We start from the raw sequence: 11,523 nt of genomic DNA, 5'->3' as shown, positions 1-11,523 counted from the left end.
AGGAGGGGTCATGTGCCAGATTTTTATAAATGTAAGTACACTTAGCATTCAGTTTATAAGGAACACAGCTAGAGCTAATGTTGCCTGATACAGTCCTGCACTGAATGTGTCAATGTTCAGTTATTGATGAAACTATTGTTGATTAAGTTTGAATTCCACCGTATGATCATTTGGAGGTCACAATCCATTGCATTATGTTGAAAGGAAATGTCCAAATTCAAACATGAGCTTGTTAAATAGCAGATAGACCTCATTATAATACAACATACAAAGTATTAACATACCACACTTCAAATCAACACCTCTGTAATGTTTTGTAGTTAGCAGAGAAATGTGCTGTATCAAATAAGTTTACTCATTACATGATGCCTTTATATTAGATGTCCAGAGGGTGGCGCCGTAACTCTAGCACATGATTAAAAAAATTAAAATACAAAAGTAACGAAAAGTACAAAAGTAACTAAAAGTACAAAAGTAACTAAAAAGTAACGAAAAGTACAAAAGTAACTAAAAGTACAAAAGTAACTAAAAAGTAACGAAAAGTACAAAAGTAACGAAAAGTACAAAAGTAACTAAAAGTACAAAAGTAACTAAAAAGTAACGAAAAGTACAAAAGTAACTAAAAGTACAAAAGTAACTAAAGAGTAACGAAAAGTACAAAAGTAACTAAAAAGTAACTAAAAGTACAAAAGTAACTAAAAGTACAAAAGTAACTAAAAGTACAAAAGTAACTAAAAGTACAAAAGTAACTAAAAAGTAACTAAAAGTACAAAAGTAACTAAAAGTACAAAAGTAACTAAAAGTACAAAAGTAACTAAAAAGTAACTAAAAGTACAAAAGTAACTAAAAGTACAAAAGTAACAAAGTACGAAAGTCGTCCGTCTGTCTGTCCGGATTTTTTTATTTTTTTCGTCCGTCTGTCCGTATTTGAAATTTTTTTTGGGACGGACAGACGGACGGATTTTATTTTTTTTTCGTCCGTCTGTACGTCCGTTTTTTTTTTTTTTTGGACGGACAGACAGATTTTTTTTAAATTAAAAAAATTAAAATACAAAAGTAACTAAAAGTACAAAAGTAACTAAAAAGTAACGAAAAGTACAAAAGTAACTAAAAAGTAACCAAAAGTACAAAAGTAACTAAAAGTACAAAAGTAACTAAAAAGTAACGAAAAGTACAAAAGTAACTAAAAGTACAAAAGTAACTAAAAAGTAACGAAAAGTACAAAAGTAACTAAAAAGTACAAAAGTAACTAAAAAGTAACGAAAAGTACAAAAGTAACTTAAAAGTAACGAAAAGTACAAAAGTAACTTAAAAGTAACTAAAAGTACAAAAGTAACTAAAAGTACAAAAGTACAGATTTTATTTTTTTTATTTTTTTCGTCCGTCTGTCCGTACTTTTGTACTTTTAGTTACTTTTGTACTTTTCGTTACTTTTTAGTTACTTTTGTACTTTTAGTTACTTTTTAGTTACTTTTGTACTTTTAGTTACTTTTGTACTTTTCGTTACTTTTTAGTTACTTTTGTACTTTTAGTTACTTTTTAGTTACTTTTGTACTTTTCGTTACTTTTGTACTTTTAGTTACTTTTGTACTTTTAGTTACTTTTGTACTTTTAGTTACTTTTTAGTTACTTTTGTACTTTTCGTTACTTTTTAGTTACTTTTGTACTTTTAGTTACTTTTTAGTTACTTTTGTACTTTTAGTTACTTTATAGTTACTTTTGTACTTTTCGTTACTTTTTAGTTACTTTTGTACTTTTAGTTACTTTTGTACTTTTAGTTACTTTTTAGTTACTTTTGTACTTTTAGTTACTTTTGTACTTTTAGTTACTTTTAGTTACTTTTTAGTTACTTTTGTACTTTTCGTTACTTTTTAGTTACTTTTGTACTTTTAGTTACTTTTTAGTTACTTTTGTACTTTTCGTTACTTTTTAGTTACTTTTGTACTTTTAGTTACTTTTTAGTTACTTTTGTTCTTTTAGTTACTGTTGTACTTTTAGTTACTTTTTAGTTACTTTTGTACTTTTCGTTACTTTTTAGTTACTTTTGTACTTTTAGTTACTTTTGTACTTTTAGTTACTTTTGTATTTTAATTTTAATTTAAAAAGAAAATTAAAATTAAAATAAAATCTCTCCGTCTGTCCGTCCCCAAAAAAAAATACGGACAGACGGACGGAAAAAAAAGAAAAAAAAGAAAATCTGTCCGTAACGTAACGTAACGTCACGTCACGAAAAGTAACGTCACGTCACGTACCGTCACGTCACGTCACGTCACTTTATGTTTCGTTATGTTACTTTATGTTTCGTTATGTTACGTTACGTTACTTTAGGTTTCGTTACGCCACGTTACGTTACTTTATGTTTCGTTACGTCACGTCACGACACGTCACTTTATGTTTCGTTATGTTACTTCATGTTACGTCATGTCACGTCACGTTACTTTATGTTTCGTTATGTTACTTTATGTTACGCCACGTTACGTTAGTTTACGTCTCGTTACGTCACGTCACGTTACGTCACGTCACGTCTCGTTACGTTACGTCACATTACTTTATTTTTCGTTACGTCACGTCTCGTCGCGTCACGTCACGTCTCGTCGCGTCGCGTCACGTCACGTCTCGTTACGTTACGTCACGTTACTTTATTTTTCGTTACGTCACGTCTCGTTACGTCACGTCTCGTTACGTTACGTCTCGTTACGTCACGTTACTTTATTTTTCGTCACGTCACGTCGCGTCACGTTACTTTATGTTTCGTTACGTCACGTCTCGTCACGTCGCGTCGCGTCACGTTACTTTATTTTTCGTTACGTCACGTCTCGTTACGTTACGTCTCGTTACGTCACGTCACGTTACTTTATTTTTCGTTACGTCACGTCTCGTTAAGTAACTACAAGTAACTACAAGTAACTACAAGTAACTAAAAGTAACTAAAAGTAACTAAAAGTAACGGAACGTCACGGAACGTCACGTCACGTCACGTCACATCACGTAACGAAACTACAAGGAACTGATGCCCTACGACAAGTACATCAAAGTAAAAATGTGGAAAATGGCCAATATGGCCACTAAAGCCAAAATGGCGGGGTTCCTGTTTCTTTTTTCCAATTGCACCTTTGACTTTTTTGTTTGTCTGGTCATGATACACCTGGGCTACGATTTTTGTGAAGATCGGTGAAAGCTAACTGAGGGGCTTTTCCTTAGATGGCGCTGTTGAGCCATTTTTCCACGCCCATTTCAAATTACTCCAGAATACAATTACTTTTTGGGGTTTTGAATTCCCTGCAAACTTTGGTAACAATTTGAGCATGTCTAGGCCCTGAAAAAGCCCCAAAAGGGAAATACAAATCCTTCGAAATACAATAGGGCCTCCCACCGTTCGGTGCTCGGGCCCTAATTAAACCAGTTTGTATTTGAGTGGAAACTGCAGCCAGGGATGTGGCAGCAAATGTTTCCAGAGACCACAGAAGTGCAGTTTGGGTTCATGGGTCAGTACCTTGGTAAAACGCTGACAGAGCATCTTGTAAGAACATCTTCTGAAAGACTCTTAACCTGTGAACAGTGGGAGAATAAAGCAGTAAACAATTAAAGCAGGTGTGAAAATGTTTGAAGTCTGTGACTGTGTTACAGTGATTGTAACCTCTGACCATCCACTGCTACAGATAGATACAGAGATCAGATGACAGAAGATAGGCTGCAGAAGTTTTCTATTATCATGCTTTGATTTAAATAAAACTGATGAGAACCTCAGCACAAAATAAAAATAACTGTTAATAATTCTTTATCTTTTTGTTTTAACCCAATGTTAGTTTTTAAGTTGGACTGGCTGTGAGTTGGATTCAGAAGCTGTTAATTCTTCGTTTAGATTATTAGTTTTCCTAAATTGGTGTGAAAACAAATCTCAGTGAGGACAGACAAAACAAAACACTCCCATAACCTTTTTCTAACCAAGTTTACATCTACATTAAAGGGGAGTTTGGAGCCTTTTTCTTTTCGTGAAGTTTTTTTCAAACTCCAACATGGCACAACAGCACCATCCACAGGCCGAACATTACATCTACACCAAGTAACCAGCCCGCAGCAGCCTACACAGTGCAGGACCAAATCAAAATGAAATCACCAGACTGAAAACATGGACAATAAGATCTTATATTAATCTACATTCAGAGACGACAGAAGATTAAAAACTCAACTTTTATTTTACACTGCAATACTAAAATCTTTCAATATACAAAGTGAGTTTTTTGCTGGCATGTTCAGTCAGTTGTTTAAGTCCCTTTGGAAATCAGTCAGCTCGTACATTTCAACCACTTTACAATCAAGGTAAACAAAAAGAACAAGAACACTTATTTCAGAATTATCTAAACTTTTTTTTTTTTTTTTTAACCACATTGAAAACAAACCTACAGGTTAACACTTCAGCGAGCCATCACCCACTTCTAATGGAGGACAAAGAATCAAGTATTTACTGACAGAAATGCATGGTGTTAGATTTAAGGCAGACTTTGGGTTCCACAAGATTGGAAAAAGAACAAGTATGATCGCTGTCAAACTGCAGGTGAGACATTTGCCTGTTTGATCCAATTTATTTTAGACATGTTAAAAAATAAAAAAAACGAGCGAACACATCAGTAGACATCAGAATCCAAGTAAATAATTCAGATAAGGCATTACATGCTTTAGCAGGAGTAGGACGGAATGAATAGCTTTTCTCATCCTACCCCTCGTCTTCTTTTTTTGGAGGTATACACAAATACCTCAGCCCAATTGAGTACGGTCCACTGAATTTCATTTAGGGATGGTCCGAGGTTTCTTGATAGTGAGGTGAAGCTGATCCTTCTCAGGAGTTGGACAGTCGAGCAGCTATTCCATTGATGGTTTGCACCGGGCCCACCCACCAATGTCTTCAGCTTCTCCACAACTGACTCCAACGAAAACCTGCGCTGTCCGTGTCCGAGGTCCCTATACATGTGAATTAAAGTGTCGGCAGTTTAATTCATGTCAGTCAAAAATAAGTCACTGTGAAGAGGGTATAATACCTAATCAAATTCAGTTTTATTTCAGACTTCCCTTTGATTCACAAAACATAGAAAAATGCATTCGTAACCACTTCAAACACAAACTTTCAGTGGGAACTTGTCAAACATTCACCACATCAGCCTCCGAGTTCACTTTCAAACACCGACACACTTTCAGAGTTCACCCCCCCACACAGACCCACACGGGCACAAAGTCACATTTTCACACAGAGAGGGTGGTTAACAAGGAGAAAATAAAACACACAACCAGACACAGCATTCACTGCAAATCAGACAGGAAGAGAAAGCCGAGAAAGGATACAAAAAAATCATTGCACTTGACATTTCAATCTGATTTAGAGAAACATGGTTGATAGAAAACGATGACATAACAGCAGACCGTAGGAATCTCAAGATGCAATAATGTCCTTGTGATGAAGTTTAGGAACACACTCGTACTTGCTTCTTCCTCTCACACTCGCACAGGATCTTCTCATGTCTCGCAGGCATTTGTTTAGAAGAAAAAAAAATAAAATTCACAAACAGTCCTTCTCACACTTGCTTTCTTTCATTTTGCTCTCCCTTTCGCTCTCTCTCACTCGGTCCAACACCAATCCCACTCATTGATCTTGAAAAGAGACAAGTGCAGACAATGTTTCTATATCCATAAAAAAGGGGAGAGGAGAAAAAGAACACCCACCGTCTAATACAGTATATGCAGGGTGAAGCTGTGTTCTTTGATGACAAAGCATTTACACATTGGAGGAGGGGAACTGATACTGAGATCTGTCGAACATTGCTGCCAATGAGGCGCTTCCTCCCGGGAAATTGGGAAAGAGTTGGTGAACTGCAGAAGAGATTTTCATGAAGGCGTTTCCAAAAGACGTCAAACAAAATACAAACAAAAATATGCAATCAACTGCTTACACACATAGAATCATATCAAGCCCATTTTACAAGGGGCTGAGGAGCACTTAAAATACTCGTGCATGTTTAAATATTTATCTTGCATGCACATCATCTCTGCGGAACATTTTCTCGAAAACAACAAAGGTGGTGTGGCAGTTTCATCTAACAAACTAAAATGTTCTCCCATTCAGTTCACGACAACATAAGTCACATGCAAATCTTCTCTTTACCCAAGTAAAAAGGCAGTGTAATTTTAAATAACTAGAAAAAAAGATAGAAGCCGCCCCCCCCCCCCCCCCCCTAGGTATACTTACCAGATTAGTCTAATAGCAACAAAAAACCCAACTAGAAGCTATCTACATTCCCCAACTAGAAGACTTAGACTCCATAGACGTGCCAAAGCCAGAGCTGAAGCCGCTGTTGGAGGCGGTGTTAGTTCCTGCAGCCCAGCCGAGGCTAGCCGAGCTGGGGCTGCTGTAACTGGTGCTGGCAGAGCTATAGGTCTGGTCTCGGGTTGTAGTGGCTGTGCCTGCCGTTGTGGTCAGACCCTGCTGGTTAGCCAGCATGCCCATCATTCCCCAACTGCTCTGTAGAGCTGCCTGAGCAGCGGCCACCATTGCAGGGTTAAGACCGAGAGCCCCAAAGTTAACCCCACTGCTACCGCTGCCTAGCCCACCACGATTACTGCCATAGCCCTGACTGAACCCACCAGCCCCAAACCGCCCACGATCCATCATTTGCCTACTGTTGTTGTGTTTGGGCTCAGCATTAGAGATGTGCACGCTGATGCCCTTGATGATCAAGTCCTCGCCACACAGGGCTTGGGCGACCTGGGAAATAAATGAAGAGTAGATTACTACTGCTGTCATTATGGCACTGATATCACATGCATTTTATTATATACCTCAAACTTTATCTGATGCTGTTAACACTTTATCCTAATGTTACCTTCATATTCACTACTTCCTCGCAGCTTATGTCTATAATATAATAACAACATCATCTTGTGATTATGACACCTACTAATATCTAAATCTGCCATCTATGATGGATCTCACCTGGTCGTCAGCAAATGTGACGAATGCAAAAGCCCGGAAAGGTTTGGGGATGAAGACATCAGTGACTTCACCGTACTGCATGAAGTACTGCCTCAGGTCATCAGTTGACATGTCCTCTGTGCAGCGGCCAACAAAGATTTTACGGCTTCGCATCGGCTCATCAGGACTTGCCTGAGAGGGACAGTCAAAAGGAAAATTCTACATGCGTTTTAAATCATGCTGCCGATGAATTCAATCATATTTTTCAAATATCTGTCACGATCATTAAGCATGACTAAATGTTTATGTCAAATTAGGAGGAAGATGCAAAAACTGAACTATTATTAAATTTGATGCATTTGAATCTCCGTAAAAGTTAACATATTCATTCAACAAAAATAATTAACTTTATCATGTAAGGCTCAACAAAAATGTTACTGCATAATTCCACATGACCAGTCTTAACTAACCCTTGACCTAAAGAAATTGTTCCATGAGATATAGCTATGAACGATTATTCTGTGCTACGGAAACTCTGGTCAACTTACCCTTGAGTTAGGAAGTTTGCAATCACACCACCTTCCATCAATCATATGTCTCTGAGCAATGACTTTGGTTTGTGTCTCGTATTCAGTGAATCGGACAAATCCAAATCCTTTTGAGTTGCCAGTTTTTGCATCTCTCTTGACCTGCAGAGAACACAGAGGAATGTCAGTTTGTTACCAATTCACACCAAACCACAAATGTAAAGACATTTTCTTAAAAGGTCCAGTGTGTAACATTAAGGTGAAAGGGACCTTTTGGCAGAAATTGAATATAAAATAATCCTAGTGATGTTCTTACAAGTGTGTAAACACTTAAACTGTTTTCTTTACCCTAGAATTGGAGCGAGTCCTCTCTACAGAGGCTATCATGTTTGTTTTAGTAGCCCAGACTGGACAAACCTAACACTTGAGGTGAGGGGTATTCAGCTGCAACAAGCAACTTCACCACTAGATGTCACTTATTCCTACTCATTGAACCTTTAATACACTTCAGCCAAGTGAGACTTCTCTACCTGCACCATGATGACCTCCCCGAAAGTAGTGAAATAGTCTTTCAAGTCTTGTTCTGATGTTTTCCACGGTAGTCCGAGGACAATGAGATCTGATGTCTTCTGAAAGCCCCTCTTGACTTTCACAGCTGAGGCAGCATCTATTTCATCCATCTTCCTTTTGTTATCTATGGAGAATAGACGGACACAAATTACATTAGTGTAAAATACAGATGTCCCTGAAAAGAGGTCTAAGGTCAAACCTAAAGTATATGAGCTCCTGGCCATTTGGTGGTTTAGTGAGGGACAGCAACATACACTAAACGACCAGAAGAATGTGGAGCCCATATGATGGAGTAATTTATTCAAAGGGTCAATAGAGCCTCCATAACAAGCTCCACTCTCCTTAGAGGGCTTTCCACTGGACATGTGGAAGCTGGATGCAGGAATATCTTCCAATTCATCTAGAAATGCAATGAAGTTTGGTGATGAGGCCTGCAGCCGTTTCTCCAGCTCATCCCAAAGGTGTTGTGTGGAGTTGAGGTCAGGGCTCTGTGCACGAGCATCTGGTCATCGCACACCAAACTCAGGAAATTATTTATTGATGAACTGGCTTTGTTCAGTAGGGTGCTCTCAAGTTGGAAAATAGAATGAGGCTTCTACAAAGAGGTGGAAGTGAATTGTCTAAAACAGTAATCAAAACACTATAGCAGTTACATTTTGTTTCACTGGACTCAAAGACAAACTAAAACAAGCTAGAACAGATGTAGTGGAGGAGATACAAACCATGTGTCAGCCTCCAAAACGATAAATTAAAACAATACATCTAGCCATTGTAACCTTCATAGTATAAGGATGTAGGGACGGTCGTTATATTGGACTGGTCTGGCTGTACCAAATAAACTGGAATGGTTGTGGTGGATCATTATACACTGTAGCCCCACTGGAAATGAAAGTACAATCATGTACACCAGCATCCGTCTCACCTTTGGGATAATTGACGACGTAGACCAGACTCCCCCAGTCGTTCTCAGGTGCATGCAGGACCCCCTCCACGAGCCGGACCCCCCTCATGCACTGGGACTCCGGGTTCCTGTAGCGCAGCCCGCACGCCCCTGGAAACTGAGCCGCCACCGACGACAGCAATACGGTCCCGTCGTCCTCCGAGGGGATCTCCATCGGCTCCTCGTTCTCCTCCTCCGCCACACGGATGTACAGCTCCGACATGATCTCTGCGTCCGGCAGGAATCCGCTGATGGAGCGCGGCTAACACCGTGATGATGCACGCGTTTTGAAAACGTCGATGCTCGATCAAGTGAACCTGCTAACTGTGTGAGCTGAGATACCGGAGCAGCCACAACACACACACACACACACACACACAGACAGACAAACTGTGTGCGACACACACCCGCAGCAACACTTAACAGTCCGCGGTCATCAGAGATGGATGTTTTCTTTCACTCACACCCGTTACGCACAAACAAGTTAGCCCGGCCGAGCTAACAAGCTAGCAAACTCAAGTTAGCTTCAAAAATGAATGAGCATCGGGTTTAGCGCCGTCTCAACGAATACACAAGTCCGCCTCCTGTTTACGAGCGTGTGGCCGGATACTGGACCAAAACAAAAACATCCACACGTTCGCTTTATTCGAAATGTGAGCGCCGAACCGTCAGAGCAACGGCTAACCTCTGTAACCTCAAAGCTAGCTAACAAAATGGCCGCTCGACATGCTGCTCACCTTGTAGAGATGACATCATCCAGTTGGGAGGGCACACTGTGGACTTCTGTAGGGGGTTCGAAATAAAAATGAAAAACCTTTAGGTCAAAGTTTGACTCAATATCACATGTTGTTGTTTAGATATTTGATCAACTTTGCCTGAACGCTCTTTGGTGAATGTTATTTATCTTGTCGTGTTGCATAATTTACAACAGGCAACGTTTGAAGTTGCGGTTTTACCCTTTGAGTTGTAACAGAGAAGATTCATCTTGAAAACCCAAACAAAAGGTGCGCACTTACAAATCGTTTCAAACAACATTTTAAATCATGAATCCTGCAACATGAGATGTTTTCTTCTTTATTTTATGGGTTTAATTTATGTATCTATGTTTGTCCACAATAAATCTCTATCTCTCAGGTTCCTAACTGATTTAACTTTGTAATAAACATGTTGTATCCGTGCAATTTCAATATCTCTATGTTCAATACTGTTTTACTGTTTATATTATGGTATGTGTATTCCCTTATTGCAGGTGTAACCCGGTACATTTCCCCATAGTGGGTCTTTTCTTTTCTTATCTTTTCTTTATTTGCAAACATATTCCCCTCAATGACTAAGCTATAAACTATACAATTTGTCTTAATCTGAAATCATTTTTCATATTCTATTATATAAAATTGAGTCTACCGTGAGATCAGAAAGCAACAGTCAACTATTAATGCCACCAGTCATTTATTATATTATAAATTATTTCAATTTTGATGCAGCTCTCATTGTTTCCAATGACCAAACATGTCAGGATAAAGGTTTGAGTGTCTCAATAAATGAAATAAGAAATACAAAATACCAAATATTTGTATTGATAAAACAATGCTGTAGAATAAATGTAAGATATATATATATTAGTGTGGCTAATGCATGGGGAAGATAATAAAAAAGAAAAGAATTGCAGCACATTTCATGGGGTGACAAACCTGATGAAGGCCATGTTTTCATTTTTCCAAAGCAAGAGTGCCTTGATTTATTCTCTCTTTTTTTGTTATCAAAGTGTATCACCCCTGTGCCAAAGAGAACCTTGTGGTACTTTTTTACATATATATATATATTTCCAACCAGTTTTTTTTTTTGCCTTTTTAAAAAACACATGTACTGTATTTGATGTAATGGGGCAGCCATTAATAAAACACTGGTGTTTGAATATCTTTCTAAGTGTAAACATATCAATGGAGATCTGGCACAAATTATTTCTAGGTTTTAATTGTTATTTACTCGATAACAGTGTGAACATTATAATCAGTAATCATTTTTTTGTCTCAGAGCCAACTCAACTTTACAAAGTAGTACGATGATTTCATCGACTTATTTTATAATAAAAGGACACAGACTATCAATACTATTATTCTATGTACTGACTCACTGTGAAGTTGATTTGGCTCCTCCCCTTCTGCCAATAGATCCCTTTCACCTAAATGTTACACATTGAACCTTTAACACCTGTTTTTCACACATGCTGAATACAGTCGTCATTATTTGTGACTTCTTTGTTCCCTTTAACATGCCAGAGTAAACACACCTGCGTTTTCTTCCTTCCTCCTCAGTGACAGCACCCCCCCTGCACCTTACCTACAAATAGTCCAGGGTCAGACAGTCCTCTCACGTTTTCTTCTGCAGAGTTGTCATGGATCGGATACGACTCTGCATCTCTCTTAGAACCATGTGAGTGAGAGATTTATCTTATCTTATTTGACTTTATTCATCATTTTCTAAACTATAAGCTCAATTCTACTCTTTACTTTAGTCTTTTGCAG

At 38.2% G+C, this 11,523-nt stretch overlaps 1 protein-coding gene across 9 annotated transcripts; it reads right to left on the bottom strand.

Annotated features, from left to right (window-relative positions):
* Positions 1–4,172: 4,172 nt before the first annotated feature.
* tardbpl (TAR DNA binding protein, like) lies at positions 4,173–9,723 on the bottom strand. Of its 9 annotated transcripts, none has more exons than XR_004614470.1 (7): positions 8,981–9,723; positions 8,019–8,182; positions 7,510–7,650; positions 6,983–7,180; positions 6,634–6,754; positions 5,716–5,862; positions 4,173–4,959 (listed from the first exon to the last, which is right to left on the bottom strand). XR_004614470.1 is itself a non-coding variant. In XM_034591015.1 (6 exons), the coding sequence occupies exons 1-6, from the start codon at positions 9,219–9,221 to the stop codon at positions 5,768–5,770; spliced, it is 960 nt and encodes a 319-aa protein (XP_034446906.1). In that variant the 5' UTR covers positions 9,222–9,723; the 3' UTR covers positions 5,029–5,767. The 9 variants fall into 9 exon arrangements, 3 of the variants coding, with proteins under 3 accessions (XP_034446905.1, XP_034446906.1, XP_034446903.1); XR_004614472.1 differs by having other exon boundaries at positions 6,670–6,754; XR_004614471.1 differs by having other exon boundaries at positions 6,983–7,153; positions 8,981–9,722.
* Between the last annotated feature and the right edge of the window lie 1,800 nt (positions 9,724–11,523).

The sequence above is a fragment of the Hippoglossus hippoglossus genome, chromosome 7, assembly GCF_009819705.1.
Source record: "Hippoglossus hippoglossus isolate fHipHip1 chromosome 7, fHipHip1.pri, whole genome shotgun sequence".
NCBI classification, from domain to species: Eukaryota; Metazoa; Chordata; class Actinopteri; order Pleuronectiformes; family Pleuronectidae; genus Hippoglossus; species Hippoglossus hippoglossus.
Note: the sequence above shows the minus strand (reverse complement) of the source record. Positions and strands in the feature narration are given on the sequence as shown.